At 38.2% G+C, this 21,914-nt stretch overlaps 1 protein-coding gene across 1 annotated transcript in view; it reads left to right on the top strand.

Annotated features, from left to right (window-relative positions):
• LOC142487741 (myotubularin-related protein 12-like) overlaps window positions 1–20,690 on the top strand; it is a 74,421-nt gene extending 53,731 nt beyond the window's left edge. The window contains exons 6-16 of the mRNA XM_075587554.1: window positions 335–428; window positions 676–805; window positions 5,878–5,953; window positions 6,327–6,433; window positions 6,933–7,057; window positions 7,801–7,879; window positions 8,977–9,047; window positions 11,804–11,973; window positions 15,395–15,565; window positions 17,137–17,298; window positions 19,087–20,690. Coding sequence (XP_075443669.1) covers window positions 335–428; window positions 676–805; window positions 5,878–5,953; window positions 6,327–6,433; window positions 6,933–7,057; window positions 7,801–7,879; window positions 8,977–9,047; window positions 11,804–11,973; window positions 15,395–15,565; window positions 17,137–17,298; window positions 19,087–19,662 — 1,761 coding nt within the window. The 3' untranslated portion in view covers window positions 19,663–20,690. The remainder of the gene's footprint in view (window positions 1–334; window positions 429–675; window positions 806–5,877; window positions 5,954–6,326; window positions 6,434–6,932; window positions 7,058–7,800; window positions 7,880–8,976; window positions 9,048–11,803; window positions 11,974–15,394; window positions 15,566–17,136; window positions 17,299–19,086) is intronic.
• Window positions 20,691–21,914: the final 1,224 nt, after the last annotated feature.

Here is a 21,914-nt window from a genome sequence, read left to right as displayed (position 1 = left end):
TGAGATTAACACTGGTGACGGAGCGCTAGGCCATGCCCCCGGCGGTTCAGCCAATGAGGGTGAACCTGCCGGGTGATATCATGGCCGCTCCCCCGTCACACCCCCCTGTCTCCCCCTGCAGCTCACTGCAGACCGGGGACCAAAGCCTTAGAAATGTTTTGCCATCTTCTCTGCTGCTGAATGCTTTAAGACGGTGTGAAACTGTGACTGGCAAGTGTGACTAACTGAAATCTTGCAGCCTTGTTGTTTTTAAACTTTGTTTGGCATGTAGAGTTTGCAAAGAAAGATTTAATTTGTTTTACAACTAATATTTAACTGTTCTATTTTTCTTCAGATCGTCAGTGGTATAATTCATCACATTCAGAGTCCTAAGCTGTTGAAACGCCTGTTTCTATTTTCATATACACCCGCTGCTCCACACTATATAGGTGAGGTTTTGGGGTACCTGGAAATGGTCAGTGGTGATGGGTTTTTAGAAGGCTTGCAGCAAACTTTGCAGCCCTTAATTTTCACGATTGGAAAAATATAAAGAACCTGCATTTTAAGGAGAGCGGTAAATCTTTTCCAAGTCTGCTTTGTGCAGTTCTATATTTTAAAAGGACTTGGCTGATAATATTATACAGTATTTCTACTTTAGTTGCTTTTGCTTTACCATATTAATTGTTTTTGTTTAAGCAACCTGCACAAAGGAGCAAACTTTAATGTTTGATACAATTAAAGACTGGTGTATGGAATTGAATCGGACCAAAGGAAACCTAAATTTCAGAATATCATCTGTCAATGAAGGCTACAAAGAATCAGAACGGTAAGTGGGCTACTGTAAGTAACTGTAAAACCGTACAAGTCAAGAATGTTTCCTTTTCGCTCTCGCAGATGACTTCCATGTTAACAACCATGTGGAAGGTCATCCTGCATCCTTAATTCATCAATAGTATTAATTAGATCATTAGAAACATAATGGATTATTAGCAGCTTGTCTCGCATGAACATTCCACACTGTTCTTTTTACAGTGTTAGAAAGGGCCATATATTGCAAGAGAGAGCTATCGAGTGACTTACAGAGGTTATTGGGTTCCACCACCAGCCATCGTATGCGCCACCGCTGGTCCAAGGACCACAGTTTGAGAGGCACTGGTATGAGTCTTGGATTTAAACTTTTGCTACTTGGGTGGCATAAATTTTTTGTTATGATGCTCTAGAGCAGTTTAGGAGATTATCGAGGGACACTGCTAAAAATTATAATTTTCTAATTGAATTAAAAAATGGAAACCTTTCTAAGTGTTTTACAGCAAGTTACGGTCCATTGAGCTTGTCCTACCCTTCCCACTAGTTCATGTTCTACTACAAGAGTTTGTACTATGTATCATTAATTCGATCTTTCATGTTTTTGTAAAGAAACCTGATGCCTTTTTACTCTGACAGTAGTTATAGAGCACATATTGCACTTATGTTGCTAAATGGTTTCAGTGTTCTACATTGTGCTTTTTAAAGAGTTAAGGGACATAAATTGTAAGATATAAGGGAGATAAATGGATAATGAAAGGATGTTATTGAAATTACATGTACAGAATACAAGGAAGGATTATCAAATGTTTTTTTTAGTTCTTACAAGCCACAGAGACGGCCGAGAAAAATACAGTTTGCTAGTGAAAAATTATCTTGCTACCATTTTGAGAGGTATGAAAGTACCCTTTTGAGTATGTTTGTAGTGTTTTTATGAAAACAGAAAAGGAATTGTTACGTGTGGATGATTTGAAGAGGCTAGCTTCTTCTAATAATAATAATAATAATAATTTAAAAAAAAAAAATATATATATATATATACTTGCAAATGGGACTGAAGGCCTTGTTCTAGATCTACAATGTGAACCATTTTTTTCTAAAAATCCACATAGACTTCAATGCCTGATTGGCCGCTTCAGCAGATCTAAAAAGAGCCAAATAGTATAATAATATTCGTGTATTTGATCAAAAAGTATCACAGGGTAAGTATATCACACTCATGGTACAACATGTAAAACCGCATTTGAATAAAATATTCTGTATGATCTCACTCATCCAATGGCGTATTCTTTTCGTCTGTTTGCTCTGAAATGCTGAAGGAAGGTCCGAGTCCTACACTCCTCCGTCTGCTGGTAAGTTCCCATAGTGCTTGGCATTGCACTACGGAAAACCAGAGGTGCAAAAAAGGACTCCAGTCCTACAGGAAATAGCCCTACATGTTTCTTGGATCAAGCACTTCCTCAGGTGCCATATCTAATGTTATTGCTTCTTCATCCTTAAATAGGCAAGCTGCCAGGACATTACTAATCAAAAGAAATGTTTACCTTGTTAAAAACAAAACGGGTGCATTTAGATGGATCCAGTCCTAATACTTAACAATCAATACTAAAACAGATGGTACAAAATCTAACAATGTCAGAGTAATGATACATGCAGTACTAATAATTCTAATAATGACGGGTGTATCGATCTATTGTGATAGAAGTGCATGGGAGAACAATAGCATGAAAAAATGGCCATACTTTAATAACATAAATCACAAAATGTAATTAAAAAAAATAAGCATGCGCTCAATAGGGGTGTCTAAAAATGCTTATTCGAATGAACAGTCCAAATGGCAGTGAAGCCCTATATATCTATATCTGCCAGGGTCTCCGGTCCCTGTTTATTAAAGAAAAAAAACTATGCACTTAACACACACCTGTTTTAGCAAAATGTGTCCGAACATGTAACTACTCTACAAAGCGTGCATGCATACATTACCATACCATTGCTTTACCCATTCCATTCTCCATTAACCACTGCATTCTATTCTCCATTCAAAATGACATTACATTCACAAATAAATTCCATGCACCTTTACATATTTCTCGGGTGGTGATAGTGTATTGATATGATTGGAATTGTGTAAGGGGTTTAATATTAACTCATTGAAAGTGCCTTGCGGAGGAGAAAGGTGAGTTGGCTACAGTAGCTGTGTGTATTAACCCTGGTTGCATCTCTTCGTCACGTGCTCACAAGTGTGCTGTTCGACACAACTGGTATATGGGGACGGGGTTAGGGGAGATATTGTCCATTTTGGGGACCTTTGCGAAGGTGAAAAGTAGGCCAGCTAGAGAGCTGTGCATTAACCCTTGTCCCTTATGCAGGGCACGTGCTTACAGGTGTGCCGTATGTGACAATCCTTTTATATGGATGTAAATATTTGGCATAAGATGGGGATTGCCTATAGGTTGTCAGCAGTCTAACAAGCCCTTGGGGATATGAACACGTATATACCTCATTTGAATGAGCTGATATATAGAAAATTTTGCTCGAATTCAAATATAATATTAATCTTGTATAACTGGTACAAGATCTGTGTCTTCATTTAGACCCTTAGGGTGCATAGTATCCAACGGGGCGTCTTTTCTTGCCATTTTTCTGTCCACATGTTCACTTCTAATTTCTCTAGAGGCTAGTTTATTCTTTAAGGAATTTTCTTTCCTATATACCGTTTTAGGTCTAGTAGGTAGGACTGGTTTGAGAAGAGGATTGCACAGTAATATCTGCCAATGTTTTTCAACTATCCCCTTCATCAAACCTGCCGCTCAATTACATTTGGCAATAAATGGTATACTGAAATCTGAATTTATTGGGTTTATTCCCTTTCGTGGTTATATTGATAAGTATTTCTCCTTGAGGTTTCTTTCTTTCTCTATCTTTATCTACATTTTCTCGTTCATATCCTCTCTCCAGAAAACGATCTTTGAAAGATGATGCTTGTCTTTCAGTTTTTCTGATTACTGCAGTTCTTTCTAAGTCTTTGGAACTAGCATTAAGGGATATTTTTCTTCCGTCCTTTATGGTGATTACTATAAGCTAATAACTAGCTATTGCAATCTACATGTTTTAAAATTGTTTTAGTGATTATTATACAGGTCACACTCAATTTTGATCTAAAAATTCTATTTTGGCATCCCATTTATTTGTTAGACTAATATTCAAATTGTTACAATTAAGTATCCATAAATCCATTTAAGCTAATAGGTCTCCCTGCCAAATAATCAATGTATCTTCTATAAAGTACCTCCATGTTATAACCTGTGTGGCAAATGGGTGGTTGTTCCATACAAATTGTTGCTCCCAGCTACCCATAAATAAATTGGCGTAGCTGAGAGCAAATCTTGTACCCATTGTCGTACCACAGATTTGAAGTAAATCGGTATCTATGAATTTAAAGTAGCTATGAGAGAATCTAAATCCCGTGCTATTCATTATAAACTTGCAATGGGCTTTGGGGAGAGATGGCTCAATCTCCAAAAATGTATTCCACTGCCTCTAATCCCTGATTTGTTTTATAGATGTATAAGGGGACTGCACGTCGCAGTGGCCCAGCAATAAGCATTTTTCCATTCAACTGTATCTAGTAATTGTAATACTGCAGTAGAGTCCCTAATGTGGGATCTCAGATTTACCACATATTTCTGCAAAAAGGTATCAACGTGGTGTTGGCGGTGAGGGAGTTCATGCCAGATATGATCGGGCATCCTGGGGTTTTTTTTTTCCAGTGCTTTTATGAATTTTTGGAAGATGGTAATATATTTTTTATTCTGAGCGTCCGCTAACAAATTTCTTACTTCAGGAATGTTGTGGTTGAATCCCAATCTAAAAGTGGTTGATCCACGAAAACGTGTAGGGCTATTTCCTGTAGGACCGGAGTTCTTTTTTTGCACCATTTTGGCTTTCCGTAGTCCAACGCAAAGCACACTGGGAATTTACCAGCAGAAGGTGTGTTGGCAGCACTGCGTGCTTCCCTCCAGATTGCAGACCAGACGGGCAAAAAAAATGCACCATCGGATGAGTGAGATCATACTGAATATTTTATTCAAATGCTGTTTCATATTATGTACCAAGTGCGTGCGATACTTAACCTGTGATACTTTTTGATCAAATACACAAACCATCTTATACTATTTGGCTCTTTCTTGTGCTTGTCTCCTGTTGCAAAGTAATTTTTGAAGGTGGGAGTGGAGAAATCGCACAACAATCGCATGGATTCACGAAATGTCCCAGTAGAGCATGTCCCAACGCGTTTCGTCACCAGGTGGACAACAGCATCACTCCATTACAGGCTAGCCAGCCACTCATTCTTTGACTATTACACCAGCAGGTCTGGTTTCTCATCATTGATTCGATTGATATTTGACTGCTGATTATTTTTTTTTATTTTTTTTGTATCAATCTTTTTTTTTATTGGCAGCAACACATACAGACATGAATACAGTAGTGTCATAGGCACATGACAGCATTTCTTATCTGGCTTCAACAGGGTGTTGGCCAATCTGATTATTTCTTTTTACAATATTATTGTGTTATGGTTTTTAACCTGTGTGTTTTATATAGAAGTGTTTAGTAAATATTACTATTCACATATTCCTGGAACGTGTGCTCCTATTTTTGTTTTTATGTATTTATGCAAAATGTGGTTCATTCTTTAAGGAGCAGTCACTTTTTCCAAGATTCTTTTCACATTTTTAGTTTATACTAGTACATTTCTGAACTATTTATATTTATTGAATTAGTTTGTCACACATTTTCAATATTTATTTATTGTATCACTTTCCTATTTTTATATTGTGACTTAATTTCCACCATCACTTTCACAGCTGAGGTTTAATAATAAAGGTTTTCGTGTGTGTGTGTACACACACACACAGGTAAAATGCTGAATTAGTCATTTAAGTCTTCAAATGTATCTCAAATGATATTGCCGTAAGCTCCTGGCTCTTCTGCACCTAAATGTTTTCTGATCTGGTCCCTTTGGAGAATTAGTTGAAGAGCTGTAGTATACGGTATGTTTGCATGCCATAAAGACTATTCTTATTTCATTAGGTTACCACAATACTTTGTTGTCCCGCTATCTCTATCTGACGATGATATATTTGCATTCCAAGGAAAAGGAATTCCAGTAAGTACTTGTATGATTTTTATAATGGCAAGAAAAGTACAGTATTGCCAGTTGAAAACATTTATACAGACGGCAGCTATTTCTTAGGCCTATGTATACTTGTATAATATCGGACGTGTCCTTTCATGGAGAGAACCTCCTATTAAGATGAAATAAGGGCAGTTTACTGCAACAACGCGGCAAGTGCAAGCATCAGAGTTAGGCTTTACTCATTTACTGTACCAATTGCATCATAATCTTCAAATTGCAAAACAAAACTTAAGACCTTTTAGTACCGGGATTCAGCTGTCATAAAATAAGTTCCTTTTTGTTTGTAATTCGGATACCGTGACTTTCCTAATTTCTTTCCCCCCCCCCCCCCTTCTGTTTTTAGATTTGGTGTTGGTCTTGTCATAACGGCTCTGCCCTTTTAAAAATGGCTTCCCTTCCTAAAGAAGTGGACGATGCTGTTCTACAGGCACAGAGAACATTTTTAGATCGGTTTGTAATATTTAATCGGATTTGTCTATAGTTTGTTTAAGATTGTGTGTGTGTATGTAGGATTACATCGCATGTTTTGTCTGTGGTCATGATGCACAGTTTAAGTAGTCACAGGCAAGACTCATTTGCTTTGTGCAGGTTGTGCATATGACAAATAAAGATGGTTGCTTGTTTCGTATAAGTGCGATTGGCAACACAAAAACATGCAAAATTAGCTTCTTTTTCAATTAAATTTAGATGTATTTTATAATACTAATTCAGAAGTCAAACGTGGGGATTACTGTGTATATATATGTATATATGTATATATGTGTATATATATATATATATATATATATATATATATAGTATATATAATTTTCTTTTAATTTATTTTGCGATGTGCTAATCCTGATATTTCCTATACTGATATAGCAACTGAAAGGCATTAGATATCACTATGCCAGCCGAGGTTAAGAAGTAGTACAACAAAATAATATGATCACCTTGTTCCATTCAGTGTAGAGAAGACCCTTCACATACCTCCATATGAAGAAGTCCGGAGTGAAGATTTGTCGACCAGCCTCCCATCCCTCTCAGAAATTCAGGCAGCCTATAGTCGATTTAAGCAGCTATTTCTAATTGGTAAGAATGAGCACCAAACAAACTTGCCTGTGATGAAATGCTTACTAATTTTACTGAAGACTGTAAGACCCACAGTGAGAGCGCTGAGCATTCTTTAAAGGTGAGGTTTCGCCTAGGTTTTTTGCCCTCAGGTGAGAATTAGTGTGGGGGGAGGGGGGTGGGTCCTCTGGAGTTGAACTGCATTAATTTCAGCTTTGAGGTCCCCCTGCTTCCTGAGAAAAGACCATTACATGAAGTTCTTTTTATGTTATTTTCTTTTCTAACTAAGTGGATTGCACCTGTAAAGGAAGTCACACCCAGCACATGTTTAAACATACTTTATTTATTTTTTCCTTAATTAGCGTTGCACAAAATACTTGCAGGTGTCTATTACTGCCATTTTTACTGCCACATACAAAGCACAGTTAACATAAAGTATAATCCATGGCACTGTTTTTTTGCCACAGAGATCAGGTAGGTTTACATATATTTTACTATTGTCCTAAAGTAGCCAAAAGACCAGCAAAAGTGAAACCAGGGCTGGACACAGTCAGTTGGCTTTTATATTTTTTAATTCTTTAAAAACCTTTTTGCAATGATTCTTTTTGCTAGACCACTTGGGAATATCAGTGTATATATTTCAAGGGAAAGTAGTGGCCCCGGGTTAACGGCATTCAATTTGTAATGGGTAAACACTGATGCCATCCCGCTGCCAGCTACAACGCAGTGACTGCATTTCTAACGCGACGCTGTTTCTTTTACAGACAACGCTACTGACTTTTGGGATACCGATGTGAAATGGTTCTCCTTGTTGGACACCTGCAATTGGCTAGAAATAATAAGGTTTGTTGAAGAGCCAAAAAGTTCAAAGTGAGCACGGTTGTGTAGTATTTTATTTTTGGGTCTTTGCAAAGCGCCAACATATTTCACAGCACTTTGGGGGGAGGGAGGGGGAGTACACTGACATCATTTGCATAAACAGAATGACATACAAATAAGGACAAACAAATGCAAACAGATACAGAAGGTGATGAGGGGCTTGCTCATGAGAGTTTACAATCTAGAGGGGATAAGGGGCTATGTTGAAGTGGCTGCTCATTGTGGGATGGAGTATGGTCTAGCCGCACAGCTGGATCTATTAAGGTTAGGGGGTGTTAGTTAGCATGGAGTTTGGTGCAGCTGCACAGCTGGTACCAATAGGGTTGGGGGGAGGGGGGGGATGTTGAGTGTACCAGATAAGCTTCCTTTAAAAAGGTGTTTTTTCAGAGTTTTTAAATGTCTGAACGCTGGGTGGTGCATGGTAGGGAATTCCAGAGAGAGGGGGCAGCACGGGAGAAGTCTTGCAGGCAGGCGTGAGTGAGGAGGCCGTAGGAGAGGCAGTACAGACAGGGCATTTAGGGATTTATTTGGGTTAAGGGCTTGTATGTAAGGGCGTGCAGCGTTGTTGAGAGCTTTGTAAGTCAGAACTAGGGTTTAAAATGTCCTCCTAGAAGATATGGGAAGCCAGTGTAGTGATTTGCATAGTGGAGCAGTGAGTGAGGTAGAGGAGTCTGGCAGCAGGGTTTTGGATGGATGTTGGGAGAGGCGGGCGAGGGGAATGTATAAGTGTTATAGGGCCACAAATGGTATGTGTAATATATATATTATTGCATAAGCGATGTTTGAGCTTCTTACACTGGGAACTAATGGGTTGCACAGGAGAGAAGGGTCCCAATATTTACCAGCGCACTGGTATTACGCAATTTTGAAGTTGTCATTGTGATTTGCCAGACTTGAACCCCCCCCAAAAAACTAATCTAGATCTTAAAAATGAATCACAAGTGATTGCTCTTGTACTTTGTTGCAGATTCTCATGTATGTATTTATTTACTGCTGCGGTTTGAGGTTTTCATTCTACAATTAGAGAGCTCCACATAATTCTTTAATTTTTCTTTTTAAAGGCATTTCCTTAAGAAAGCCGTTGAAATCATTGAATATTTGGAGATGCAAAAAATAAATGTTGTTCTTAAAGGTAAGAGACAGTTATATTTGTGCCTTTATTGTTCACAACATCTTTACTGTAATTATTTAGATTCATTAGTCACAACAGGTTACTTTTGATGAGTATTTGTAAACCCTACAATTTAAGCCCAAGATCAAATATGTTTGCCTTCGGGTACTCTGACAACCTCTCGGCTTCATATTGCCACTGTATTTAGTCTTCATAGACTAATGGAGAGTTAAACAGAGAGCGTGCTGTAAATGCCAAAGCACCAGTGGGTTCTGCATTATTCCACAGTATACATCAGGAGTGGCCATTTCCAGTCCTGTATCAGAACAGGTGGCTCAGTCGAAGACTGTACCACTGTGCTGAAGCTGGGATATCCTGAAAACCTGACCTGTTGTTGGCCCCTGAGGACTGGAGTTGGCCACCCATGCTGTACTTTTTGTAGCTAATTAATGTACAGAGTCATTTGCAATTCCAGCATCAGTAGATGTACAATTGTGTACTCGTCCTGATATCTGTATATCTGCTTTTGAATGATATAGCATTTTCAGAATTGAAATATAGTTTGGCATGTTGGAGGTGCACTCCAGGATCCTATATTTAAAGTAAACATTTTTGTTGTTTTTTTAATTAAACCCTTGTATGATCAATGGCCATAACCTTTCCTTTTGTATACTCCAGAGGTATACACTTTGGTTTTTGGAAATAAAAAATGTATCTGCTACTTTTGTCCGATAGAGGGGAGTTATTGCTATTTAAATGTTATGATTGAGCAAAGCATAGTATAAATACATCTGATATTTCCCATTAGCACAGTGTTATTGAGAGGTTGCTTTGCAGTGAATTAAAGGAATAAATGTCTCACAATGTTTGATTTATGACCTTGCTCACTTACAGGATGTCGGTGTTCAGGGTTTAGCTTAAAGATACAGTTGCGTTTTTTTTCACCCCCCCTTGCTGGAAGTCTAACCAGGTTTGGGCAACTCCAGTCCTCAAGACCCGCAACAGGTCAGGTTTTCAGGATATCCCAGCTTCAGCACAGGTTGCTCAATCACAGGGCTCAGTCTTTGATAGTGCTGAAGCTGGGACTGATTCAGCCACCTGGCTGTTGGGTGGTGGGGGGGAGAGAAAGGGAGAGGGGGTTGGTGTGTGTCCTGATAACTGGAGTTGAGCACCTCTGGTCTAGAGCGTCCTAAAGTAATCTCTGTAAATACAGCAAAAGGAACCGTTTGACCGCATTAGGGATCCACAACACTTAGATAGAGGATAACACTCAGAGCTACATTTATTTTCACCTTTTGGTCCACAGAATACACAACGTTTCAGGGTGACTCTCCACCCTTCATCAGGTGTATACAGATAGTCACCAAGAGACCTTATAAACATAAGCCACACCCACAGTTACGTGCCTCATTTGGCTACATCTCATTTACATACAACATTGGAACAATTCTTATTATCACCGGTTACTAGTTGCAACCTGTACTATATGCAGCTGCTGTTTCTTCATATAATTGTAAGTGCAATGTTAATGTTTATAGAAATTTACATACAATTAGAAAAAAGACACATAATTAACAACAATGTGACTTATTGTAAAAAAAAAAAAAATACCTTTCATACAAGTTTTCAAATTTTGTTAGAAACAACTACAAAAAATATAGGATATAGAAAAAATAGTTTCTAATCAATTAATGTAATACAATTTTATTTCAAAAGAAAAATATTTGAATTCTTTCAATTATCTGAATATAATTATATCCTTGGATACATCAGTGAGCATTCTATTTACTATAAAAAATGTCCAATAGTATTATCCATTATATTATCAAATGTATATAACAGTGTAGAAATTGAAAATGTATCGAAGTACATTTATGTTATATCTACAATACAAGGAATAAATCCTAAATTCACTTAACATAAGAAGCATTTGAAATTTGAATCTTCTTTTGTGCTACCTGTATCTAATGTATCAATCCAAAACATTTCTCTTTGTAGGAGGTATTGTTTAATTTCCTCCTCTGATACGTGTCAATTTGCTCCATCACCTGTCATTTTAATTGTGATGCGTTTATGTAAATAAAAATGTCTTCACACTGGTATCTCCTTTTTTTTTTTTTAATTTCTAATGCTGCATTTGTATTAAATTAATCTGTTTTATTGCTTCCAGTTTGTCCTACATACACCTTCCCACATTGACATTTTAACAAGTATATCACTAATTTAGTGTCGCATGTAGAAAATAATTTCATTGGTATTTTAACTCCTGCTGACCAAAACGTGAAAATAAATGTAGCTCTGAGTTTTATCCTCTATCAGTATTGTGTATCCCTAGTGCGGCAGTCAAACTATTTTCTTTTTAAGTGAATTAAAGGCCAGTGCGTTGTTGCATAGTAGATATTGTATGTTTTTAGTAAAAAACAAAAAAACAATTAAATGGTGGGTTCACTTTCTAACAAAGAAGTGTTGCATGGCATACATTGTAATTCCAGTGGATGTTGTATGTGAGCTTTGGGGCCATATGTACTTGGCAGTCTTCTGCTGCTGCTGAAAGACACAATGCATTTATTAAAGTCAGTGAGTTTGTAAGAAGTCTTCCAGCGCTGGGAGGTGTCTAATGGCAGTAAACACTGTATGGGCCTTAATTTCCACATTGTAAATCTTCAGTACTACAAATCGTTAATATGTCTAGCAAAGCTCTTTTAAAGAACACACTAACCTTATATTTTGTTTGTTCACGTCCCCTTTAGCTAATAACCTTTTTTGTTTTCTCACAGAAGACAATGCTTCAGACCTCTGTTGTGTGATCTCCAGTCTTGTTCAGATTATGATGGATCCACATTGCCGCACCAAACATGGCTTCCAGAGCCTTATTCAGAAGGAGTGGGTAATAGGAGGACACTGTTTTCTAGACAGGTGCAACCATCTGCGGAAAAATGAGTGTGAGGTACATTGTGTGACACTGCTGCTTGCACCCTCTTGGTCTTGACAAACATTATCCATCATTATCCTTCATTCCAGTACATGACATTTAAGATCTCATCCCCTCCCAACTGGGGACAGCACGTCTGCATTTTTGTTGTTAGAATCATTAGGTGTTGAGTACAACATACCAAAGTAATGAAAAGCGCCCTCGTTGAGGTAATGGTTTGATTTATTTGAAGATTAATGTAGATGTCACCTTATCTAAATAAGGTTTTAGAAAAGGGCTGCAATGTAACCCATTATTACCGGCCCTTAAGTTTCCATGGTAGAAGAACATGGTAATAGGCTGTTTTCAATTGACTGGCAAGTACAGGGATCTTCCTGCAGAAAGTCTTGGAAGGGGCATGCCAATATACCCAGCAATTGCAAAAATTCAAACTGCGGCAATATAAGCTGTGATGATTTATTCAAATAATAAAGCATCACACTATTTGCTGTGCACATATCACACCAGCCTTTTTTACAGCATGCTTTTGACCCAATAAACTGAAAGCTATGGTAATTACATTTTCTCTAACATACCATACTAACACTTCAATAACAGTCTCAGCCAATCGGTCGATGTTTCTTGCGCATGGCAAGCAATTCCCATGCAATGTTAGCCATGGGTCCAGGAATGTTGGCAGACAAACATCAATGTTCCTCTTGACAGTGAGACTGTTAAAACATATGCAGAACGGTATACAGTATGAACTAACCAATTTAGATCTGCTGTAAGTGTTTACAAAGTTGTGCATTGCAGACACTTGTATAGCTGGACATAGCATGACTTCTCTTTTGTCTTTTCAGAGAAGCCGCTAAATAACAATAGATGTTAGTTAGAAAACTGCCATGTTAATAGACCCTTTACGGCAGAGTAACCCTTTCTTAGAATAACATATGCTGTACTTCAGAAGGCCCCTTGGCATGCGAGCCCTCCCGACATAACGTGCATTTTATAAGGGTTGATAAAGCCAAGAAAACATGAAGTATTGTGCTGCACAATGCGGACCTGGCTATATTTATTTATAAAATATTTTACCAGGAAGTAATACATTGAGAGTTACCTCTCATTTTCAAGTATGTCCTGGGCACAGAGTAAAACAAATAATACATGGTTACAAATACAGTTACATAAATGAACAGGGTATACATTATATACAAGACATTGCGTGCACAGTTAAAGAAAATATATGTTATGTGCGTATGAAACAGTTACAGACCAGATTAAAATGTGAGACAGCCTTAGATTTGAAAGAACTTAAACTGGTGGTGGATGTGAGAGTCTCTGGTAGGTTGTTCCAGTTTTGGGGTGCACGGTAGGAGAAGGAGGAACGTCCGGATACATTATCCTAAATCATTATGCAAAAGGAAGTGTAGTTTTTCAAAGAGGGGATTTTTTTTTACAGACTGAAAGATCAACAGGCCCTGCATCAAGTTTCAGTGTAAATAGAAGATTTTTAATCTTCCATATTTTTTAAGGATTTTTTTTTTTACATAGATTTTTTCGAAAGTAGTGACCACTCTAAACAGAGAGGAATGCTTTAGCACACCCTCACTGCTGTACTCGAGCATGGAGGGACGCAGAGAGAGAGAATTATTCTGAACAGTCCCATTTTTTTTTCTTGTCTATACACTGTTCTCTTCCAATTAATGTTGTTTTTGAATGTATTGATTCAGATTCGTCACAATTTTTGTGCTAATAACATGTATACTGAGATCACACACACACACACACACACACACACACACACACACACACACACACACACACACACACACACACACACACACACACACACACACACACACACACACACACACATACACACACACACATACACACACACACATACACACACACACACACACACACACACACACACATACACACACACATACACACACACACACACATACACACACACACACACACACACCTGTCGCCATATGGCTGCATCTTAAATACAGATTAGTATGTACTTACCTGGAGGGGATAACATTAAAGATTGCAAACTCATGTAAAAAAAATAAATAACAAAAAAGATATCCTAAAATACTTATACATAGATGCAAATATGCAGATATTCATTTTGATTGTACAAGGTGGATAGCCCTGATTAGTCATTAATGTCCATGATTTTCTCAGTTGTTTTAATGCTACAGATTAAATTGTGACCAGGATGGAAAAATAAATCGGGTTATCTTGATTAAACTACAATAAATTGGAAATGTTGAGTAATCTGATGACCATCCCTGTCAGGATTTGACTTTCTCCACCATTTTTTTTACCAACATGGAAACAATATTGATATAAAATCCTATTTTAAGTACCGTTATTTCCATCATATAATCCGCAGGACTATGGAACGAGCAAAAAAGATGAAGAAAAAAATAATTGTCGTATAATCGTGGCTAAAATTGGGGGGGGGGGAATATAGGGAAAAAATATATAAAATGACATATATTTTAAAAATCATGTGTAAAAAAACGTAATGAACTTGAAATTCGGATGTGTTCTCTCAGAAGTAGTAGGAAGATGTCAAATGGCATGAACTGAAAATAATAATTAACATGTAGGTGAAATAGCATGTAGGTTTTCCTTAATACTCCTTTTTTATTTTGATAAGATATGCACTTAATTTCTTTACATGTAAGTGCTTTAACCATGAAAAGCCATAAAATGCAGCTGTCCACTCACCCTTATGAGAGGAGGTAAAAAAACTTTGTTGGGAATTTTAATTTTGCAGATAACCAACAGCTCCCTATTTTCTCACTTTTAACAACACACAACCCATGGATTATATGTTGAAAATTACAGTAACTTCCATAGGCAATTCCCCTACTCTCCTTGCTCTTTAAAATAAAAATAATTGAACCTTTGGGTCCTCCGGAGCACAAAAATAGTGCTCAGCACCTCCAGGGACCCCTCTGGCCTGGATAGCAGTTTTTAGTTGCCAGTGTGTTGGCTCTGACCCGGGAACTATAAAGGGCCACCGGGTCCTGCACACGAGTAGGAAGCAGTGCAGCTTCCCATTGGGTGACCGCAGGTGAAATATGTCCCTCGACTGAACACCGGCCCACTAAACTGGCTGGTAAGTATCTTGGTATACTTAGGAAGATTCGGCTCTTGAGGAAAACCCTGGTTCGAGTTCCTATATTACAAATAATAATAGGTAAAGTGGGTGTGATTGCTGATATAAGTTTAATTTGAGGTGTTCACTCAGGATTACATTCCTTGCTTGTGTTTTTTATTTTATGTCTACTTCCGGTTTGCATATGGAAATTAAATTGTTGATTTTGAGCACAGCCACGTTGGGAAGAGTTTGGGGCACTGGAGTTTTTCTCTTATTCATGCGATACAATGTAAACCTACTATTTTTTCTTTTCCCCCTGCATTTTAGGCACCGGTTTTTCTACTCTTTTTAGACTGTGTGTGGCAGCTTGTACAGCAGTATCCTGTTGCTTTTGAGTTCACTGAGACATATCTCACAGTCTTGTCAGATAGCATCTACATACCCATCTTTAGTACATTCTTCTTCAATTCACCATCCCAAAAAGATGCACACAGCTGGGTAAGATTCCTCTTAGTGCTACTGTAAGTTATTGAATATGTTGGTAAAACCATAAGAGCTTCATAAATGTCGTATGTACACATTTTGCTTATCTACTAAACATCAGGATTTGGAAGGTGCCTATTTGTAATTTAGAAGTATCGTAGTCATGCCTGCTCTTAACTACTTGATCTATGTTCGAGACTAGGGATGTTAAGATAGTGTTTAATATTTTCATGGAGTAAAGACGACATGTCAACCATTCGGATGCATTTCAAGTTCATGCGTTTAGGGGGCTGTCCCTAATAATCATGTGCACCTCTGTAAAATATACTGTACTGGGAGGCTATGCTGCTCAACCTAAAGATAGCATCTTTAATCAGTTGGTACCATTATAGTAAGTGCAAAAATCTGCCTACATACCATTTTCCAATCCTGAGATACTAAGCCTCAGGAATGTGTTGTCTTGAGCATTAAAATAACGCTAGGGACTGTAAAAGCCAAAAAATATATATAAATGAATCTCAGACTTTATCTTCAGGGTTTAAAAGTGAAACATTCTTGTAGAATAAATCTGTATCATAATATAAACATTTGTCTAAATGTTCTGGTGTTAAAGTTATATTAATGCAAAAGTGGGACAGTCAGTGAATTAACTAGGATTAAAAAAAAGTGTGTTTCTTTTTACATTTCCTTGAATTTTCTCTTCGCACTTTATAATCCAAAAAAGAGCACATAATAAAAAAAAGTTTGTGAAAATACAGTGGAGCAGACGTGACACAAGTATTGTGACTTTCTTCTGTCCAGGTTTTGTTCCTACTGTAGATCATGCGGCAGATTTTGATCCTGTGAGAATGAGGAAAGGAAACCATTATTTCAGCACAGATATTCAAATCTTTCCTAAGTGGTGGAGGGATCTGATAACTAATATTTCATGTCACTATATTCACAATTCTTTATTACTGGATTGTTATATTCTGACGCAGTGGCGTGAGCTGTAATGGTTTACATTTTCCATAATCCGACACTGGGCCATATAAGGCCATATAAACCCCAAGCATTATACGCCATTAGATACTTTACAGCACGGCTTCAAGTAAATGGGCACTTAAACTATATTGTAATATGGATATTATTGCTTTTTGAATGTGGCCTTTATAGCCCGTGCTATGTATGGGGGCCATAAGGTGTCTTGTGGAGTATATATGCTCCTTTCTCTTGCAATATGCCACTATATATATGTGTTGTGTAAGATGTTCACCTTTATGGTAGAATTTTATCCTGGATTATGGCCATTTTATTTTTGTAGTGTCTTTTTTTTGTAAAGCATGGATGCTCTGTTTTATTTTATTTAGCTATTATGCTCTGTTTAATGGATTGTGTTTATAAGTAATTTGCTGAATCTAGTCTGGAAAATACCATTTATAAAGACGGCGGAGATAAAGGAGTCCATTTTCCATAGCTACGTTACAGCAGACAAGAAGTCCATTATGTGGCTAATAAGGACAATTTTATGATTCATGCAAAGTTTTTATAAGCAAAGATCTGTTTCCTTTAACTCCGAATCATCGAGGTTCCCCCTGTTTTGGCAGGCAGAAGACGGGCTGGGTAAACAAAGTGAGCCTTTGAGTTTTTACGCTGTCTGGGATTGGTCCGTGCAGTTTGAATCAAAAGCGCTGTCGTTGTTCAACAACCCTCTGTATGTGGAAAAGCCCAAACAGGACACAAGTCTGCGGAAAGCTATACGACCAAAGGCAAGTCTTTTTTATTTTTTTTTCATTAATTACAAGTGTGAGTCCCTCCCATATCTGTTTATGGAAGCAGCCATTTTAAATTCCCAGTGTGTAAATGTAAATATATATATATATATATATATATATATATATATATATATATATATATATATATATATATATATATATATATATATATATATACGAACACACACACACACACACATACATACATCTCGGCAGTGCAACCTCTGAGTTTAAAATGATTTGCATCACTACAGTTGTCTGACAGATGGATCCCACAATGTGATAGCTGTACACAACAAGCACACGTACAATGCATTCACCAATGCATTAGTTTATTGTAGATCGATCAATGTTGACTGGATTACAATAAACATGAAGCATTGGGAGTACATGGTACTTAGACTTGTTTTGGATTATACAGCTACAGCTTTCCACCTGGTCAACTGTCTTACTATTCGGAGTGGTCAGCTATTGTGACATGTATGTATAAGGATGGCACGCTAACATTATCCTTTTGCCTCGGTTCACAGAGGAATAATTCTATATAACAGCGAACAGAAGACAACCACTCTCGCGCGCCTTTCTGGAAGTAAAGTGATGGTGGTGATCTAATCAATGTTTCGGTCCTCTCCAGGACCTTTCTTGAGGACCGAAACGTTGATTGAAAGAGAGGGAAAAAACCCATCAAAACCATATTATATTTCCTTCCCCAACAGTAAGGATTATTACATTAAGTGAATACTTAAACCACCATAAATTTTGGGTGAGGGTTAAACAACCAATACATTCTACTTTTCCAGTTGAATTGGACAGAAAACAGATGAAACGTACCTTCAAATTGAAGCTGCTCTTTTCTCACTTGCAAACCTCCCCCCCCCCCACCCCCCCCCCCTCCCCTTCAGTTGGGATGGATGGGTTGTGCAAAAGTCTTCCGGTGTAATGCTGCACTGCTTCTAGGAATAAAAGAGCTTCTATACTACACTTGGGGGAAAAAAGCATAAGATCAGTAGGAGAACATGCAAAGCGTTTTCTGTTCAAACAAACCCTTTCTCCGGACCTTAACGTCATTTGTTATGACTCATAAGGAATATTAAAATTGGCTTTGAGAAATGTAAAAGTAATTCACCCCTTGAGTGACGGGTAACTGAAATGATTTTTAATGTGTTCTTTTTTTTTTTTTTTAATGTTTGTGGTGCATGGGAGTTTAGTAAAGCTGACAAATCTTCTGTTTTGCAAAGATTGGTATACTGCAGCAGCATAAAATACTTGTTCTAATAACTAAACAATTTTCTTTAAAAAAACTACAGATTAGTTTTTTTTTTTTTTTGCGCCAATTAGATTTGCAAGTTCTTCTGAGCAGGAGCTTCTGTGTGTTTGCGCAGTGGTTAACATTTCTCGTACAATGCATTGTCAGGAGTAGACCTAATTAATATAATAAGTAAATAAATTAAGAAAACTGATGAAAACCGGCACTCAAGTGGGATTTTGCAAACAAAATAGTAGCTTTATTTCAAGAGGATTGATGTTTTGGTCTCTGCGTCTTGATAAAGTCTACGCAGAGACCGAAATGTTGTCCCTCATTAAATAAAACCATTATTTTGTTTGCAGAAGCCCACTGGAGCGGCGGTTCTCTTCAGCTCCACGCAAGTGGGCTTGTCCATGCACCGGTGGCTGTTTATCCAGTTTTTGTGAGTGCACCTACTTCCTCTGCTAAGTAAATAGAAATTATGCATAAAATAGTCATGTGTTACAGCTGAAATGTTACTTTATTGTCATTTTCAGCATCAGAGACAGCTTTCCCTGCCACTCGCCCAATCAAAAACTTCAAATAAAAGAGGATTCTTCAAAGACGAGACAGGACCGTTTATAAAAAATCTGCTCGGCAAAAGAATAAGCAAGTTAATCAGTGCCTCGGACGAAGTGCCAAACAACTTCCGGGAGTTCTATGAAAGCTGGCACAGGAAACCAGTAGACCTCCATGGTTTGATTCTGCCTCACATTGAGGGGCCCGAAATTCGAATCTGGGCTCAGCGCCACCTGCGTTGGATTCCAGAAGCGCAGGTTCTCGGAGGAGGAAATGTTGCCACCATGCAAAGGGTTTTGGAAATAATGGATGAATTGCAGAGCTTGAAAAATAAAATCGAGCAAAATCCCACATTACATCGTCTTTCCACCAAGGAAAGCGAAGTCGATGCCAGGCGCAAAAAGTCAGTTCGGCGGTCATCACTATATCCATTTGCAATGCTACATGGGATCTCTTTTAGGCCAGTCATAGCCACCAGCACATGGCGAAGTTGGGAAGCAGAGGATGACCTTGTGAATAGGGAAGATGAGGACATAGACTTGGGCAATCTGTGATGTATATAAAATGTGTATTTTTTAATTTTATTTCCATGTTCTGTAAAATTGCTGATTTTGCAGGTAGCTGCATCCACTGTGGTGGCTAAATTATGATTATTATTTTTCTTCTTTGAATCTTTGGTTTCATTATGAAACAACCATATTCCAGAGGGCTTTATTAATGGTGTTCGTCAATCTATTAAAAATAAATAAAAAGATAACCAACATTCAGTTTACAATGCAAGGACACTGGGTATTTTTTTCCAGTCCTGAAGACTTCAGTGGATATAGTGTAATCTACAAGTCTGTCTTGTAGACTTGTAGAAAGGGATAAAAACATTGGCACAGGATTTATCTTTCAATCCCATTCCTGAGTAATAGCACTGAGGCAGATCTGTGTATAGCCAACGTTGTGTTAGTGACTGGTCCATTAAATGAGCGATGCAGAGAGATGAGCATTAACACCCCTTTGTGAATCAATTCTCAGGTATTGGTCAGATCTACTGGCTGTGTCTGGGGTTTTTTTTTTTTTTTTTAAAGATTCTTTCTGACTTAGGCTGCATCTATAGAGGGGGGGAGCAGCGCTGACGCTGAAGCTGTGCGATTTCATGCACATGCAGGGGAGCTAGCGGGCGCGATTGGGAGGCCGGGCAGTAACATTGCTGGGCCAATCGCCCGCGACGCACTGACGTCAACGTCACGGCGCCGTGACGCTGCTTCGCGCTGATTGGATGTTTTTAGCCGACAGTGCGCTGAAAAACAGCTTGGCTGTCGGCTGAAAAATCCAACTCCTCAGCACGCCTGCGGACGCTCGCCTGAGCCCCCTCTAAAAACATCCTCATTGAGAATGCCGGGGCTCAGTGCGGAGCGTCGCACGGCTCAGCGCGGCCTGTCCTTCTATGGACTCGGCCTTATGCAGAGGCTGCTCTAGTACAGAGCAGTGCAGGCGGAGTTAAACTTTTTTGTATCCTTCTAGTTTGTATGAAGAGGAATCACAATTTTCATATGATCATAGTTTGAAAATGTTGATTTTTTGGGGGGATGGGGGTGGGTTTGGGGGGGGGGGGTGGGTTTCCCCCACAGCTATTAAATGAATCCCCTGCTAGTTCAAATCATATATGTTCCCAGGCGAACAGACAATCCATGGGCCCTTCTCTGCATAAGGAGCCTACAGTACATTTCTTTGTATTTATATGAGCTCACTGCCGCTCAGATTAGAAGACAAAATAACGATGCAGTTACATATTTTGCACTTTGTTAAAGGTTTCACATTGTCTGCAATACGTGGAGTATACAATTCCAGTGCTCTGTTAATTCTGGAGAAAACTGAATGATTTGCTTCTTGTAATCCCTTTGTCTTTGATATATATTTTTTTTTTTATCTACGTGAAATTTGCAGAATTCTTGTTGCTTGGCATCTAAAGCCAAACCATGCTCTCAGATGTGCAGATGGGCCCATCAGGCTCGCACACAGCATCTCATATCATTTTCATGTCGGAGTTATTTGCTAGGCGTAAAACCATTCCTGTATCAACGTATGATGACCGTTGTTGTTAATTTACTAGAATGAACACAGATTTAGCAATATGCCAAAACCTGGGTTTGCGTAATTAATTTGTTATTTTTTTTATTAATGCGGTTTATAGTACCAAATAAAGATGCCATGGCAGGAATTTATTTATTGTCCATATAACTGCGTTAACTTACATGAACAGAATCAGTCATTTACCGTCCAGTCCTGAAAGTCTATTCTACTGGAGCTTTCCGAATAATATAAAATGGTGGGAAATGGTCATACTTTAAAACTATAAATTGTTTTACATTTTTGCCATTTGTGGTGACTTCTTTTTATCGTTGCAATTTGTCTACATTTTTTGTAATCTCGCTTACTCATACCGTTCTGGGCAGGCACCCACAAAAGTGCCACACGTCTGCAACGGTGTGTTATAAAGGAATTCTGACGCAGCTGAAGACGCCAATAACCCTTCCTACTTCGTTGCTTTAAACTGTGGCTTGGTCTTGTTTTACAGTTTTAGATGTTTTTCGTGATGCAGGTGTAATTTTGTTAGCTCTTACAAATGCATCACATCTATCAGCACAAACTCAAACGCGTGGCTCGATGATGTACGTTTCTGTAAAAAGAGTTACAAACGCAGTGCTTGTTCTTTCATATGCGGCTGTCAAACATTCGGTAGATGCCACATCTGCTCCGTATGGCAGTCAAGCACATTTGGTCGCAGCCGTTTCGCCGCGACCAAATGGCCGCCAGT

The sequence above is a fragment of the Ascaphus truei genome, chromosome 1 (genome assembly GCF_040206685.1).
Source record: "Ascaphus truei isolate aAscTru1 chromosome 1, aAscTru1.hap1, whole genome shotgun sequence".
In the NCBI taxonomy this organism is placed as follows: domain Eukaryota; kingdom Metazoa; phylum Chordata; class Amphibia; order Anura; family Ascaphidae; genus Ascaphus; species Ascaphus truei.
Note: the sequence above shows the minus strand (reverse complement) of the source record. Positions and strands in the feature narration are given on the sequence as shown.